Below are 18,814 nucleotides of genomic sequence, written 5' to 3'. Positions count from 1 at the left end.
GTACCGGTGGGCCAAGCAGAAGGCAAAAACTTGGGTGTGGGAGGAGTTTGGCAAGGCCATGGAGAACGACTTCTGGACGGCTTTGAGGAGATTCTGGTCCACCGTCCAGCAGGTCCTGTGGGGAGTGCTCTGGGAGTATGGGGTGCCGGGCTTCCTTATACGGGCTGTTCAGTCCCTGTACGACTGGTGTCAGAGCTTGGTCCGCATTGTCGGAATTGTTTCCGGTGAGGGTTGACCTTCACCAGGGCTGCCCTTTGTCCCCGGTTCTGTTTATAACTTTTATGGACAGAATTTCTAGGCGCAGCCAGGGCGTTGAGGGCGTCTGGCTTGGTGACCTCAAGATTAGGTCTCTGCTTTTTGCAGATGATGTGGTTCTTTTGGCTTCATCAGACAGTGACCTTCAGCTCTCACTGGAGCAGTTCGCAGCCGAGTGTGAAGAGGCGAAGCGGCTGGGATGCAAATCAGCACCTCCAAATCCGAGACCATGGTCCTCAGCCGGAAAAGGGTGGAGTGCTCTCTCTGAGTCGGGGAGGGAGTCCTTCCCCAAGTGGAGGAGTTTAAGTATCTCGGTTCGAGTGAGGGAAGGATGTAACGGGAGATCAACAGGCGGATCAGTGCAGCATCAGCAGTGATGCGGGTGCTGCATCGGTCTATCATGGTGAAGAAGGAGCTGAGCCAAAAGGTGAAGCTCTCGATTTACCAGTCGATCTACGTTCCTACCCTCACCTATAGTCATGAACTGTAGGTAATGACCGAAAGAACGAGATCGCGAGTACAAGTGGCCGAAATGAGTTTCCTCCACAGGGTGGCTGGGCTCTCCCTTAGAGATAGGGTGAGGAGCGCGGTCATTCGGGAGGGACTCAGAGTAGAGCCGCTGCTCCTCCGCATTGAGAGGAGCCAGATGAGGTGGCTCGGGCATTTGGTCAGGATGCCTCCTGGACGCCTCCCTGGTGAGGTGTTCCGGGCATGTCCCACTGGGAGGAGGCCCCGGGGAAGACCCAGGACACGCTGAAGAGACTATGTCTCTTGGCTGGTCTGGGAACACCTTGGGATTCCCCCGAAGGAGCTGGACGAAGTGGCCAGGGAGAGGGAAGTCTGGGTTTCCCTGCTTAGACTGCTGCCCCTGTGACCTGACCTGGAAAAGCGGTAGGAGATGGATGGATGGATGGATGGATGGATGACAAAACTGAAAATGTTGATGAAGCAGGTTTGTGTTATTGATGATTACCTGAATGTGGTCATTTAGACTTTACACAAATGAATGCTCACAGTATCCCACCTAGGTCAGTGAAAAAGAACATTATCTATCAATTTATTAGGTTGGACCAAAAAAAAAAAAAAAAAAGCTGAAACACCACATTAAAAGGACTTTAAGACAAATAAATCAGAATTACAAATGCAGCTACAAAGGTGAGTCATATCAGGTTAAATGGCAGTTAACAGTATGCAGCTGTGTAATGGGCATGACAATCAGCACCATTATATGTGAGTTGTCAAACTAACAATGTTCCAAAAAGCCAAAATGCTGTCTTTAATATGGGTGACTTGGTCATAAAAACTGCTAAATGACTTAATGCATCACAGGGAACAGTCATGATTGAATTTCCTCAACATGGAGAAAGAGGAAAAGCAGTAACCAACAGGAGGTGATGGACATTTAAAAAGATTGTTGCTAAATGTCACAAGAGGAAGAAAATAACCACAGAACTGAATCAGCACCTCTCTGTCTCAGTCTCAAAACAAAAACTAAATGCCATGAGCTTCTCAGAGCTATAATGAATGGCACAATTGCCTTTCGGAACCCAGCTGTATCCAAATCAAAGCCAAATCAACAAATATGCATTAACCTGTCGTAATGGCCACCAAACCTGGACCTGCAGGCAATGAAAAAACGTAATATGGTCTGATGAGGCATCTTTCACCCTATTTATTACATCCAGATGGTTTAACATTAGGAGAAAGATGGTTTCACTATGCTCCCACACTCCACACTGTTTGTTTGTATGGACAGCCATTTTGAAAGAGTCATTAGATCTAGTGATTACTCGGCAAGATCTTATAATGGCCAAGGAATGTGAAGCCATTTCGTAGAACCAGGTGCACCCTATTGTGCAAACATTACTCCATTGATGCCCCCATACACACACCTAAAGAAATCCAAGAGTAATCTAAATATTATCGAGTAATTCAGAGTAATGTAAAAATTAAATCTTCACAAATGCTGAGGCAAAACATCAGCATTATAACTGTCAAGCAAACACTACAAATCTACTACCATATTTGAGTACTATGAAATATCTTTGTTCAGTAGCACTTATAAGCATGTTTTAAGTAATTTATAAACACATTCATAATGCATTATAATGCATTCAAAAGGCATTATAAATATGGCTATAAATATATATAAAAAGGCATAATACATTATAGCCATGTTTATTATGCATTATGACTGCCTTATGAAGCTCTCATCTATAATACACTATAGCAGGGGTCTCCAACTCCGGTCCTGGAGAGCTACCATCCAGTAGGTTTTCTATCATACCCGGTTTCTCAGGGAAATACCAGGAACAGGTGTGGCTCATTAGAAGCCAAGTGGGACAGAAAACCTACTGGACAGTAGCTCTCCAGGACCGGAGTTGGAGACCCCTGCACTACAGAAACCTTTATAGTGTAGTACAAAGCATCCTTAATGCTTATACCAACCATTATAATGCATTATAAAGGTATGTATAGTGCATTATAGAAGAGAGCTTCATAAAGCATTCATAATGCATAATACACGAGGCTATAATGTGGTACAGCTTTTGATAAATATTTATAGCCATGTTTATAATGCTTTCTGAATGCATTCTTATTTGTTATTCATGTGTTTAGAAATTACTAAAAATAGGGCCTTACGTAAAGTGTTACCCTTTGTTCTTTACAATTAAGATTCGATCTGGCATGTAAAATTAACTGTGAGCCTTTAAAGGCACATCATTATCCAAAGACTGGTAGCTCAGTGCCTTCTTATCTCAGGTGAGCTAGTAATGATTACAGCAGATGTCCTAAAATCCAGCTCTCTGCTTTAGCTGTGCAAACTCAAGGACAGCTGCTCATTTCAAGGATTATTTCAAGTGGCAATTAAGGGCTAACACAGTGGAACTGTCATATGGTCTGGCCTGAGCTCAGGTGTCACAGATAACTAATGAACTGGCCAGTCCAGTTTACAGTCATTAGCAGAGCATCTCCCCAAGCATTCAGTGTCGTGAGTCTAAGGCTGGTTTAAATCACAAGGTGTATCTAGAGAGATTAAAGAATAATGTAACAAAGGCTCATTTTATGTGTATTTTTGCTGAAATTTTGCAGTAACGTTGAACATGAAACGAGGTAGAAACAGGGTGCAAAAAGACAAAAAGTGTACATTTGACTGCCTGGATAAAGTACCATATGCAAGGGCTGGATAGTTCAGGTCCAGATTGAAAAAATCCAGACCAAGATTTTGTTTCAACCATCCAGTTGATCATAAAGAGTCACAATCACAAAAGTTCTCAACTCAACTGTATGCATTAATTGTCAATATACAACTGACTGAATTACATTAATTAGCATACATTAAGATGAATTAGCATCTTTTGAAAAAGCTCAGTTTTGCATGGTGCCCAGCCTTGCTTCAGCCTACAACAAAGTGGTGCATGGCCTCTTTGTCCATTCTTCTCTTCTAGCGGGTACAGTCCGAAGCATCTTTGAGGCCGACCAGGTCTCTTCTGATGCAGGACTCCTGGCTGACAACATGCTGAATGAGTCATCTTCATCCTTACCCTCACCCCCAGGTAGGTCAGCACTGAAGTGGAGCTACCTGCCAAAAGCACTATCCCATGTACCGAGTAACCTAGATTACAACCCCAGACTGGTGCCACAGCTCAGGATCTGATCACTAAAAGAGTCTCAAATTGTTGACCTGACTTATCACTGACCTGAAAGACATTATATACACCAACCTAAATTGTATCAGATCAAAGAAAACGTTAAATCCATTTCAAGCAATTGAACCGACTCTTGCAGCTTGCTGTGAGACTCTTATTCCTCCCCAATGCATTTTTCATTCTTACCAAAACATCCATTTGTCTTTTTTATAAAGAAAAATAGCAGTGTGAAATTCAGCAGGTAATTAAGTTTGAATTATATAAATGTAAAGCCTAAGAACTTGATATATATATTACCAATGTGGCTCAAATAGTTAAAAGGGCTTTATTTATTTTAGAATTTACTGGTAATAATATTATATATGTCAATATATGCAGCATTATACTGAAAATGTAGAACTGATTACATAATATGCTGAAAGATGTTACAATAAATTATATATAATTATATAATGTTGAAGAATGAAATGGGAGAATACAATTTTTCTCGATGGAGAAAAATGCACACTTGGCCAGACTGGCATTCAAAATGTAAAATGTAAAGGGAGGTTAAACGAAAATTTTCATCAACTCTGTTTAAATCTCCTTTAAATGTCATCCCTGTCCTTTGCTAAGCCTTTTGGGCAATTCCTGATCCGGTCAGTGTGACCTTGAAAGCTGAAGAAATCCCTAAGATGTAAATGTGTTTGTGTGCCATGGTACGGGGGAAAATAGCCCCCCCAACCCCCCCCCCCAACTCTGAGGCTGATTCCTTTGCCATTCAAGCACCTTATTTTATTATTTATTGATCTATCCAAAGGTACATCACATGTTGTCATATCAAACGCCTGGGCTGTGCACAGATTTTTTGAGGGGCAGGTCCTCCAAGGTGAAGAAGGAGCACTGATTACCTTTAATAAAGGGACAAACTTAAACAGGGCAAAAGATCAAAAGATGCAGGTGATGAAAAGGTATAGCTCCCCCCCGCCCCCCCCCCCCCAGAGGCCTCTGTGATGGACTGAGGATAAATGGCAAAGTCCCCGCCCAGGCGTGGCACATCTGGAGCAGAGAACGCCTCCATGACTCACCTCAAATCACACGGGGTATCCAACCCCTTTCAGAGTCACGGCTGTTCCAGGTACTTTAATTAATGATGCCGGCAATTAAATGGCTGTTAAATCAGAGAGGCGTGCAGCCTAACTGCCTGTCTCGTGGCCTGCCATGACTCAGTACACTGATGGCGGTATGATACGCGGTAATGGGACCCTCACCCTTCCCGGTCATTTTCATGGATTAGTAAGAATATGGCGTGTGGGATGACGATTTTGTTTTCACGCACAGCTTCTGCGTCACCAGATCTTGCCGAGTCACAATTGAGGACATTTACGCAAGTTTAGTACAAGTAAAGTGCAAACTGAGGTTCGACTGTCAGCACAGTGGCTTCCACACCTGCAGAACATCAACAGTGTGTGAAACATAGTCCTTATAGGTGCCAGGCAATTACCCCATTCTACCTTTCAGCATGCAAACAAAACTTGAGCCAAACCAGAGCTGAAAAGCACCAAAGTGTGAAACTGCTTCAGATTAATCACTAGCAGCCCAAATATATCCCCTGCTGCCAACCACGATAAAAAAAATTGCACTGAAACCTCTCGAGAATAGATGCTGTGCTGAGGAAGTAGCTGTGTGATATTAAAGATACAACACTTTGTATTTCGGTTGTAGAACAGCACATGTTACTACACCAAACCTTATTTACTGTGAGAGCTACTTCTACAAAGATAATAATCGGGGGGGGGGGGGGGGGGGGAGGGAGGGTAGACAGTAAAAGTTGTCAATTTTTTAGTTTTCCTTTCATGTCCATTTAAGCGAAACAAACAAACAAATAAATAAATAAAATTAGCATCATTCATCCCAATTCTAAGAAGCGTCTTGGGAGCTACGCTTGGCCTGCAAGTTACTGATACTGTAGCTCATAAGTGACACATTGGCAGCCAATTTGTATTTAACTGCCCTATTTCTGCACTGTTCTGAAACATTCTTCATTTTCAGCAACATATGTGCTGTAGGAGGAATATTGTTCTTGCATTTCAAATGATCTTTGTGCAAATATGCACAGGAGAAAAAAAAAGTTTTGTGAAAAAGTCTTAAAGGAATAGAATGAATTGTTAACTTGACAAGACATTAAGGGGTTTGTTAATTACAAAATCAAAGTAAATATGACAATAAAAGTATATTAAGCTGAATAGATTTGCAAGAGAAATTTGTGAACATTAAATTTGGCATGCTAAGGAAGCTATTTAAAATATGCATTACTATAAAGATCAAATGATTTTAAATAATACATAACAAATTAAACAAGTCTATACTATAAATGAAGGCAAATAAACAAAACAGCATGACCACCACCTTGCTCCCCCCCCCCCCCCCCCCCATAAACAAAGGTTGTCCTGTTAGATGGAGCTCATGTGTACCCAGGCTTTGATGGTCATATTCTAGCCAAATACCAGACTTTAACAAAAGGCCATTTCTGATTCACAGAACAGGAACTCATTCTCCAATCCTCTCAGCCTGCCGCTTTAAAGAGGAAAAGACCAGGAGGGAAAATGATACACTGTAGCATATAAGATCAAATTTCCAGTCAGGAACAAAAAAGCCCTGATCTGTGTCAATTCTACCAGACACTTGAGGAGTCCACTGTAAGACTGATGTAGAAGATGAATTTTCAGTCTTAAAAACGTTCTTGTAGTGTAAATGCTTCTTTCCAAAACCAACGAGGCACATTGGCCTGGGTTCCACATCAGCAGGCAAACTCCTTATGACATGCGGAAAGTGAACATACAGTACGTGATGGCCAGGTGAAGATCTCCTTAGGTTCCCTGCCTGGAACCTACTATAGGCTGTGATAATTACTGTCATGCAACATTCCCAGATAAATGATTATTTTGGGGGTAAAATTATCAAAATATTGATCACTGGGCAAGTTGTTTTTTTACGGCAATTTTAAAATGTTACCCTGAGCATTAAGACACCACAAATGACACCTAAATGATTTACTATAATAAAGTGTCACTGCATTTCTAGCAAGGAGCAGTTCATCTGCATTCAAGCATTTCCTAGATTTCACCAAAATATTTTCTGCTCCAGTATATGTCATAAATAATCACATTTTTATTACTCTATTACAGCCATCCTGTTTATCTGTTCGGATGATAATGTCTTAGAGACACAAAAACAAAATATATTGTATATGAGGTCTGTCACATGGCAAAGCATTTTCAGCGAACACATGCCTGCACTCTGTAGTTCATCTTTTAGTACGAATCATTTATACAGGAAAAATACAAAATAGCCGAATGGCCTTAAAGAGGGATTGTCCTATTTAAACTATCGTATCTATTCTATGAATATTGAAAAACACCTGAAAATTGCACTTTCCGTTCTATATTTCACACATTTATGATGCTAATATGCCTGTCCTCATGGGTGAAAATAGTTGTAAGCACTTTAAAAGTACTAGAGCGGCCATTGTATAAATATTTATATTTAATATAATACAAAATAAATAAACTCAAGGGCGCACAAATTATTACATTATTACCTAATTCTCCATATGAATAAATAATTTGTTTCATGTTTGATTGTCTAGCCATTTATAAGAACAATGTTGGGATTACAGAAAAAATTAGACGACGCTGAGATGAGATTTTAGTATGAACATCTGAAATCTGAATATGTGTGCAGTTTGCATGTGCTCCCCATGTAAGTCTGGTGTGTGTGCGCACCGTTCCGGACTGGAACCCCAGCAGGGCTGATTCCCTAAATTGTGCCCTTCGCTTCCTGGAAAAGGGTCCAAGTTCCCCACAACGCTGTGCTGAATTAGCTGTCGGAGGACGGATGGATCCAAAAACCAAGTGCACTGTACTGCAGATGTTAAAATCAGCATGACCTCAAAACAGAAAGCTTGTGTATTTTTTTCCTATACAATCACAGAGGTAAAGGCTTATTGGACAAGTCATTTTTTCCATTTCCACTACATCACATGAAATAGTAGGTTAATCATGCTGTGGATACAAAAATGAGCAAGAAAACGATGAAATATGAATCATTCTTACAATCTATGGTAATAATTATGAAACGTTACATACATCACAACTACAGTAGGGTGTTTGGCCTTGTGCCCTAAGCTGCCCGGGGATAAGATCTGGGTCTCGTGTGACCCTGACCAAGAAAATGGTTAGGTGAAGAGGGTTTGAGTAGATATGCTGCATTGAGAGAAAGCCAGAGAAACTGTGCAAAGCTTCTATCTTTAAGTCAATAAAGCTTAATCGTTTTATTAGAACAATTGTTCACAGACAGGTATATACAGGCAGTCCCTAGGTTACGAATGAGATCCGTTCCCAAAATCCGACTTTAAGTCGAATTTGTAGGTCAAATTGGAACAATAATAATATTGTAATAATACAGGTCACTGCATACGGTACTGTACTATACTTCAAGCTGACAAACTGCTGAAGCCGTGCAACGTTTGCACAAAGTAGTGTGTGAGTGTGAGATCGTTATTACAAACTATTGTATTTAATCCGAATATTTAATATAATTGGCTATTTATTGTAGTCAGTATGAGTTGTCCGTAAGTCAGATGTTCTGAACTTGAGGACTGCCCCTATGTAGAACTGATGTTGTTGAATAATTTCTTTGTTTGGTTTTGTTTGGTGTCTATATAAATTCCAATGTTATTGTATGGCTATGTTTGTGAGTGAACCAATATGTATGACATACTCAGTCTCTAGCTTTGCTTCTCAGGTATGCTGTAACCTTTTATGAGATATATATATATTACCTGTGAGGTTATTCTAACAGAAACGATTCTAACAGAAAAGACGATTGCCTTTTGACAATAGAAAATTTGTCAAGTCCCTATGCGTATTTTACACATATAACTGTTTTGGAAGCACAGAGCTTGAAATTTGCTATGCAAATTTGAAGCTTTAAACCCCACTTTTTACAGTATGTTCTTGGTAACTTGTAAATGTTTTTGGCACTTAGCGTTTTATGTGTTATATATTTATACTTATATTTTGATTGTTGATTTGTGTCATACTATGGCTGCTTCAAGTGGCTTTGCGCACAAGCATTTCACTCACAAGTATAGTACCTGTGTACTGGTGACAAGTGACGTGACAATAAAAGTGATTTGATTTTGATATGTAATTAAATAGCATTTTTTTTCACATTTAATATGATTATGGCAGCTCAGTGAGTAATAGCGCTACCTCACATGTGCAGGGTTAGGGATTTGAATTGAATCCTGCCACTCTGAGTACCTAGAGTTTGCATGTCCCTCCATGTACTGTGAACTCCCACAAGCCAGAGGTGGAGACTGGAGTCACTGACTCACAACTCAATTCGGACTCAAGTCACAAATTTGATTAATGTGATTCGGCTCAGCAAAACTGATGGAAAGACTTGGACTCTGTTTGGACCTGAAGGCAGTGACTTGAGACTTAGACCCGACTTGGACCCCATGACTTGAGAAGACTTGAGGTTATAGTCCCCCCCTTCTGGATACCATAACGTTCATCTTATAATTTCAGTATATATTAATTCTCTGTTGTCTGCACTTTCAGTTGGCTGAATGCAAGGTCTCCTGAGATAGTTTGCTGGAAAGATGCATCCCTCTCTGCATACACAGACATAGAAACTGTGTGAGGAGAGCCGCCTATAAAGAACATATCCCACGATGTATTGTGGTGGAATTTTGCTGCAGCAAGTTTTAATCACTAAAGGTAAAAAAGTGGCATAGGTAGGGACTCAAGTTACATGACTCACAACTCCACTTGGACTCGAGTAACAAGTTTGATGACTTGACTGCAAAAATCATGAAAAGACTTGGATTTGAGGGCAATGACTCGAGACTTGACACAGACTGCAATGTTCTGACTCGAGACTTGACTGAGACTCGCCAAGGAATGACTTGTTCCCATCCCTGACACAAGTTAACCTGCATCTACATTTCCCACAGTGTACAACTGTGTGCGTGTATGTGATAAACAGGCATTCTCTCCAGGTCATACCCCAGCCCCATGCCTTATGATGACTAGGATTAATACTATTAACTCATAGTAACAGGCAAATCCTGTTTCAACATGTAAATCACTCAGTCTCTGAATAATAGCTAAACTCCATTGTATAATTATGGAACTGCTTAACACAATTTACAATCAGACAACGGTGTAATGACTAAATGCTATGCAAAATCTATGTAAAACCCAATGATCCATAAAGTTTCCATATTGCTTATTCCTTGTAGGGGCACACTGAGCCTGGAGCCTTGCATTAGACACATTAAAAAGAAAAACATCTGCCACACATTACATAATAGCAACTGAGACTGAGCTTAGCGCAGGCAGCTAAATTGATTGTGGGTGACAAAGGATGGGTGACAAGGCTTTGATCAGGTGTCTAACAGAGCAATAAATACTGGCATCAGTCCACTGTTTTTCGCATCTGCATTAAGGAAAAACCCAATCGTGCTGTTATCTTTTCTAAAGAATGCATTTACCCACTACGTCAATCCATCTTTCAACCACTTATCTCAGAAAGGATAAGGGCACGGATGCACCCTGCATAGGAAGCCAGTTAATCACATACCAATATATCCAATCACCAGGGACAGTTTAATGCACAGGTTTACCTGGGTTAATGCCCAGGGGCCTCTGCTCAGAACTCTTGCCATCTTATGGTCAACATTTTACCAGAATTTTCTCAAATGTGATCAATACTGGTAAATACACCAAAAAAAGCACCAAAACATTATATTAGGGGTATGAAGAATATCCCATAAAATTTATGACACTAATCCTAAATGAAACACCAGAACACCTGCTAATTTTGAAAATGGGACTACATCAATCTAAGTAAATACATAATTGCGCATCCTACTAAGCTATCAAATCTTCTAGGTCAATCCTCCTCATAGCATAATCTCTTACTGATTATAACCAGCATTTAATTTAAGCCTTTCCCCTTTACATCAACATATATGAAGGCATCCTGCCAGTGTAAAAATTAATGTTACTGAAATTAGGGAAAATATATATCGACAGAAAAACAGTGCTGCTGAACATCCCGAAGTGAATTTTTTAGAGGTAGATATGGAGGGTGAGTCTGAGCTCTGAAACCTAAGGAAGTCATGCTGCATTTGTTGTTTATCCTCTGGCCTAGTTTTTTCGCCTTCATGTGAGTCCTGCGAACGAATGATTTAACCTCAGTGAGGAAATGCATCTGAGCTTCTTAACTCAGCTTCCGCAGAGCATTTGCCATAGCAAATGGAACGTATACACGAGCCAGAAAGACTCACTTTTATTGCTGAAGTGAATACAATATTAGATTTTGCTAAATTTCAATGGAAATCAAACAACACACTTTGAGTACTTCAAGTAACATTTCTTGAAAATATATCTGGAAACTATATATTTCAGCATTTCATAGTTTAATATATACTATTATATATTTAGCTTTATTATGGAAAGGTATATTTCAACTCCTTATAAAGATAGCTAGCAAAATATCCCTTGACCTTACAGCAGTAGCAAAAGCAGAAACACAACTGACTACTCACTGATGTGTAGAGGTGACCTTCTCCGTTCATGCCGATGTATAACCCCGTCTTTACGGACTGGATGGCGACAACTCGAAGACCCACAGGGATGAGGTTGAACAACGCTATAAATCGAAGTGGCACGCTAAGTCAACATATCTCAGCAAAAGTAGTCCGAACTATTACAGTAATATAGTGTTACGCTGAAGAAAAAAGACCAGAACAGAAAATACACATTGTCTGTTGTTAGCCCCACAATTTGAATACATTACGTAATAGCTATTGTTTTTTTGTATTAATGAACAATCATCCTGACAGGAAAACAAAGCAGAGCTGCATGGCTAATTTGAATTACAATGAACCAACCTGTATTAATCTGGTAAGTGCATCTGTGTCTTTCCTAGTTGAATAAAAATGTATAATATGGTTTTGAACAGATAGTAATGGGCTGGTTCCCATTGTTCACTGTAAATCTGTTGTCCAAAAAATAATTACAGATATACATTTCTACTCCAACAGTAATAACTAAATACAGGCAACACATTATCTACCATAAATAGTACAATATACATAGACTATAATATGGGTATGAAGCTGTACAGTTTGTTTTGATTATAAACTGATTTGATGTCTAATAAGCACATATACTTATTAGGTATTTTTAGACATACAAGATTACAAATAAGGCAATCATAGCTAGAGTCCAGGTTGGACACACCTGTGAGTATGTTCTTAATGCAGGCCACTGACCTTGTTTGACGCATTGTGGTAAATGGTGCAAGAGATGTGACAGTACCAAAGGATGTGTCATTGTCCTAGCATTTGTGTGTAGTCTTACGCATCACAGTAACTTGAATATTACTGCAGTTGCACCCAAGTGTGTGATTCGTCCGTCCAAAGTTTTAATAGTGTGTGATTCTTCAGCTTTTTTCTTGTTCTGCTAATTCTATTTTTAATGATTAGATGCTCTGCCAAGTGATTTAAATACAAAAAATGTCCAGCCAGGTTTACAGGTACTTATTAAACCCCAATATATGAATATTTCTTGTACCATCCTCAGGTACTTCCTCAAGTAATTTTGGTCATCAGAGAGCACAAAACATTTTAACATTTTATTGTTTGTTTTTTTATTGCAATGTTGTTATGCATCCCATCATTCATGTGTATACACACACACACACACACACACACAAATGTTCATATACTTTGAAATGTAAGCAAAACTTTACATTAAAACAGTAATCTGATTGTTGTAATACATTCAATGGCATCCTTATATTTAAGTTTGACTGTAACACATCAATGCACTATGCAGCATGATGATCTTGCATATTTGAAATACATACAAGTACAAATACACAAGTAAAGCAAAAAACTTACAAGAATTACTGCTGTCATCCTTGGTCCCATCCAGAGATCCATCTGTGTTCATCTGCAAGTAGTATCCTTGCCTGCAATATAACCTGGTCACTATACCCTTGAGCTGGGGATCTGAAAGAAGAAATTATTGTAAACTGGTAAATGAGACTAGATTAAAGAAAAGCTGAAGGTTTTACATGTTACAAAAAGTGTAGACTTGTACAATCATTTCAGTTCTCCACTTCATGCCAAATATTACCAGAGCTACTGCAAAATTGTTGTTTTAATATCACACAATACTTTTATGATTATTGGCTTTATGAGAAGATATTGCAAGCTCATTTTAATTAAGCTGCTTTTAGAAATTTTAGACAGGATTTGGATTTTTACAGATTTTACAGTGGCACTCATGAGAAACTCAAGAGCACCCCCTAAGGGTTAACAATGGAAAAAAGGGGTTACCCATCACCCATATTTTTATTTATTATGGTTTAGCATTCAGGAGGGCGTATCCACTCTGCGAACCTTAGACAACCTTCAGGTAATTCTAATAAACAACAATTTATCACAAATTAAAATATGTAGAATTAAAACACATAGAATTCTTTAGCAAAGATTGTTCAGTAAATGCTAAGTGTAAACAGACATCGATCACAATTGATAACAGATCAATAAAATTAAGCAACATCAAGAGTCAAAATTTAATAAGAATTTAGTCTGACTTTATATATTGATTTATTGATATTATATATTGACATATTCAAATAAACGGATCATTTACAATAGGTAATTTAGGCAATCCCAGGTAATTTAGAAATGACTCGGATCATTTGAAAAGAAGGAAATTAAAGACAAAATCCAACCGATTCGAGCCAATCCTAAGGGTACATTTAAATCATTAAGTCAGTCATGAATGGCGAGGGATTCTGCCCCGGACCATGTATTCATCAGTATTCATCAGTATTCGTCAGTATTCATCTGCTGGCATGGGCTGATTTAGTTCACCGGACAATTTTAATAGATCAGCCTTATAAGTCATCTAAGGTTGCTTCTCTGTTTTTGAGTAACTGGTCATATTAATGTTAATGTCAAATTTAGCCTGACTTCAAATCATTGTTCAGTGTAAAACATTAAAACACGCGGCCACAAAATAGCGAATTACTGTGCTGTGGATTTCAGCATTCAATACATTCGGCATGAATACTAACTAATCTTTTATCAATATACATTAATAATATGCTGCTGCCTGCATTTCAAGTAATCTTTGACTGTAATATATTACAATTACAGTTTGTATCACATGTATTAATCACTTTGACAAATAGTTACTTAAAGCCAGTTGTTTGTTTTGAGTGCAATTCAAATGAATTTGGAGGAGAATGGCAATAGTCTGGCAATGTGGGAGACATGGGCTTTGAAATGGCTCCCCAGCTCCTACATTTGGCTGGCTGTGCATTTCACAGTGCAGAAGACAGCTCTAGCGGCAAGATTTTCACCAGCCTTTCATGTGAGTTGGCTGTCTTATAACGTCTTACTTAATCATGAGCAGTCAGTATACGGCTTTCAAAGGAAATCTGAGCCACTGCGAGTGAAGTTCTTTCAGGCAATGTTACGCAATTTTTAAAATAAATATGGTGGATATGTGGTGTGCAATTCTTATTATTTTACAGGATTTTGCCCTACCTCTTGTGCTAGTGTTGAAATTGCCTTTGCCTCTTTGAAAACTATGGTAAGGTTCATGCTTCTTAGGTTTTTAATCTGTGACTGCTGTTTTAATGGCCTAGAGAAGTCATGTTTACACCTCTGTACAATTGATACAGTGTGGATAAATATTGCTAATTCTCAACAATGTTTCATCAAAGGATAGTGTGCATGAGTCCTAACATGCAAATGGTTTCTTTATTATCCTGAATTAATTAAATAAAATTAGTACTTTACTTGTTAAGAATGATGTATATTGAGAATGACAGCTAAAACGTATAATGGAATCAGTATATAAAAAATGCAAGAAAGTAAATTTTGCTTAATTTGACACAATAAAAATGCTTCTGCAAACAAAATAATCGATCTGAACAACATATATTACAGCATATCTTTTCTAATAACTGAATGTAGTGATGTATGTTTAAACAATATTTTGATTATATATTATTGATTAAGACAGATTTTGGGTGCAGAATGTTTAACAAATGAATTTAAATCTAATAAACAAGAATCAGAATCTTACAGTCACCCCTGACATTCACGAGGGTAAGGCACGGAAGATCCCCACAAATGTGAAAATCTGCCAATAATACTTGGACTCATTCGAAATTCAAAAGTAATGGCACTGAAAAGTGAAAAGTTACTGCGAGAAGCACGAGATTCCATAAGACCGTTTTTTTACACCACAAAAGGTCTTAATCAATAGTGTAGGTTTGGTTTCAACATTTTTAGAGATAGATCAGCCTCAACCCCCAGACCCCAAAACACACGTGACACCTGCTATAATGTCCCTACAATCCATACTCAAATATGTGTATGTCCTTGCTTTTAATATTGAAGATGTAATATGCACTTATATTAACACATATTGAATGACACTGATATTTAAATAGGCCTATTAGGTGATTCTATGTGATCCACATAATTCTCAATAATGTTTATAAGGATGTTTGGCTTACGCCTCATCTGCGAGTTTCTGCAATCCTTCAGCAAGCTCCTAAAACATTTCCGTTTAATTGTTATATATAGTTAGGCCCATACTTTCATCAGACAAAGTCCCTTTGGCCTAATTAAATCTAAAATGGGTGTAACTAAGACATGTCTCCTCAGATATGATCTTTGAATGTCCGAAGGAAATGGAGCACCAGACTTCATCTGAAGCTACTGCATAGCAAGCAGGTGAAACGGGACAATCGATTCATCTAAGCTAGTTCAAGGCAGGAGTACGCTTTGGATGGGATGCCAGTACAGGTAAGTGAAACAAAATGATATTTCATTTATTCTGTTACAGCCTCCACCCCTAGACAGGTCATAACATATATTATTGGTATCCAGATCCTACATTTACAACGCAATTTAACATGGAGATACATACAATTATATTTGTTGGTCCCAGTTCAAGATTTTCAAGCAACTGAAAATGTCAGGAATTATCATTTGTTTAAGTAGCTTATATACTGTATTGGCCAAGCAAATAATTCCAAAAAATAAGAGGAAATGCAGCTCATTGATTTCATACAATTCCTTTTTATATACATCGGTGTCTTCATGCAAAACATTGAAATAATCTTGCTAATAGAACAATTCACCTTTGCTTCTTAAGTCCCTTTCAAGTCATTAAACAAACACAGATTCAAACTGCCAAGTCAGCATCAAGCTTTAAAGCCAAAATGACAGAGCCAAGCCAGCAACTGCTTACTATGAGTCAGTGAATCTACCTAAACATAAATAGTCCTTTCATCACTGAGATGCCCAAAAGCACCTTACCATCAACGTTGCTGCCGGGTTACAATACCTTGTTTCCCCAGCAAAATCAGTCCTGTGCCACTTAAGCCACACGATAGAAGTGATTCCCTTTGGATGGATGCTTGCCTTTTATTCTACAAAGCAAGCGCCTTTGTTCTTGACTGGTGTGGTACCCTGTGCCAAGGCCTAGCCAGATGAAGCCCACACATCAAAGGAGGAAAGTTAAATGGAAGAAAGGCACTGAATGCAAATTGAAGTCTCCTTATTTCAGAGGTTTCTTACATATGCAGGTGTACACACTGATCAGCCATAACATTAAAACCAACCAAATATCCTTTAAGTCTTGTAAGTTGCGAAGGTGAGACCCCATAGATTGGACTTGTTTGTCCAGCAGATCCCACAGATGCTCCATCGAATTTAGATCTGGGGAATTTGGAGGCCAAGTCAACACCTTGAACTCTTTTTCATGTTCCTCAAATCATTCCTGAACAACTTTTGCAGTGAGGTAGTGTGTATTATCCTGCTTAAAGAGGCCACCGTCATTAGGGAATACTGTTGCCATGAAGGGATGTACTTAGTCTGCAACAATGTTTAGGTAGGTGGTACGTGTCAAAGTAATATCCACATGAATGCCAGGACCCAAGATTTCCCAGCAGAACATATGCTTAGAGCATCACACCGCCTCCACTAGCTTGTCTTCCTCCCATAATGCATCCTGGTGCCATCTTTTCCCCAGGTAAATGACACACATACCCAGCCATCCTTATGATGTGACAAAAAACATGACTCATCAGACCAGGCTACCTTCTTCTGTTGCTCCATGGTCCAGATGTGATGCTCAAGTGCCTTTGGCAGAGAACAGGGGTCAGCATGGGCACGTGGTCTGTAGTTACACGGCAAGCTGTGATGCACTGTGCGTTCTGCAAGTTGCTCTCCTGTAGGATCGGACCAGATGGGCTAGCCTTTGTTCACATGCGCACCAATGAGCCTTGGCTGCCCATGACCCCATCACCGGTTCACAGGTTGGCCTTCCTTGGACCACTTTTGGTAGGTACTGATCACTGCATACCAGGAACACCCCACAAGACCTGTCTGTTTGGAGACGCTCTGACCTACTCGTCTAGCCAACACAATTTGACCCTAGTCAAAGCCACTCAGATCCTAGCATTTGTTATTTTTTTCTGCTTCAAACAAACCAACTTCAAGAACCAACTGTTCCCTTACCAAAAATATAATGGCACCCTTGACAGATGCCATCATAACAGGATAATCAATGTTATTCACTTCACCTGCCAGTGGTTTTAATGTTATGGCCTATCAGTCTATAGTAGGTATGCAAATGAAGGACACACAAGGAGTTATGTATGACTTAAATAGGACTCAAACTGAATTCACATTTGAGTCTGTTACACCACTCACCTATTCTATCTTATTCGACCTTATCTGCAGCATTAATCGGATGCTTTGTGTATGTATGATCAGTTTTTGAAAAGGCTGATCTAGATAATCATGACTCTAAATATAAACCTCCAGGCTGCCCCACAACCTTGACCAAATCAAACAGCTAGAAGATGGATGGATGGATGGATAATTACATTACCTCAATGTTAACAATAGCAGTTGCAGAGGCTATCTCTGGGGGACATTATGCATGGATGACTTGAAAACTAGAAGCATACAATTTAGTGTTTGTGTGCATTTCTGAGGCTGACATGATGCATACATTATCTCCATGGGTGAGTATCAGCCGGGAAACCTGTAGTGTAGATTTCCCTTATCATGTGATCAGAAGCAGTGAGATTAATTCCTGTCACCATTCCCTAATGGATTAAATGTGCTAATTGTAACACAAACTCTGCCAGTTCAAGATAAATAACATGTGGTCTCAATATCTCCTTGGTCCTCAACTATATTTTGTGCATCTAGAACATTAAACACTGAATTAATAAATGTTATAAAGCCTTTTACAATTAGGTTTATTTCTACTTTAATCATATTATCATAGGGGAAGATGGTAGTGCTATAGTTTGGCAACTGGAGGGTTGCAGGTTTGAGCCCTGGTTCCTCCTGACCCCATCAAAGTGTCCTTGAGCAAGACACTGAACCCCAAATTGCTCCCGGTGTGCAGGTTGGCGCCTTGCAGCCTCCGCCACTGGTGTGTGGATGTGAGTGTGGATGGTGAATGTGAGGCATGAGTTGTAAAGTGCTTTGAGTACTTGTAGGAGTAGAAAAGCGCTATATAAATGCAGTCCATTTACCATTATTTGGTGCATACTGAGTCTGTTCTCACCATCCTGCACATTCTGCTCACCCGCTGCTAAAGGGATTTCCTATAGATCCTGTATATAAGGTGACGTCTGCACTTGAAAATGTTCACACCAGATCACTGGACATGACATATACAGCTGCTTCATGTGAGTGCCGTCTGTCTCCCGCTTGCCCAGAGAAACATGCCATCCCCTGCATCACCATAGATACCACACCCAGAGTAACAATAGAGCGCATTCCAACCACTTTT

At 39.3% G+C, this 18,814-nt stretch overlaps 1 protein-coding gene across 7 annotated transcripts in view; it reads right to left on the bottom strand.

The window, feature by feature from the left end:
- Nucleotides 1-18,814, bottom strand: part of fgf14 (fibroblast growth factor 14) — a 131,317-nt gene that overhangs the window by 10,916 nt on the left and 101,587 nt on the right. For all 7 annotated transcript variants that reach the window (XM_023815624.2, XM_072697607.1, XM_023815791.2 and 4 more), the window contains 2 exons: nt 12,868-12,978; nt 11,509-11,612 (listed from right to left, as the gene is read on the bottom strand). In XM_023815624.2, coding sequence (XP_023671392.1) covers nt 11,509-11,612; nt 12,868-12,978 — 215 coding nt within the window. The remainder of the gene's footprint in view (nt 1-11,508; nt 11,613-12,867; nt 12,979-18,814) is intronic.

The sequence above is a fragment of the Paramormyrops kingsleyae genome, chromosome 1 (assembly GCF_048594095.1).
Source record: "Paramormyrops kingsleyae isolate MSU_618 chromosome 1, PKINGS_0.4, whole genome shotgun sequence".
Classification (NCBI taxonomy): Eukaryota; Metazoa; Chordata; class Actinopteri; order Osteoglossiformes; family Mormyridae; genus Paramormyrops; species Paramormyrops kingsleyae.
This window is presented reverse-complemented; position numbering and strand designations above follow the sequence as displayed.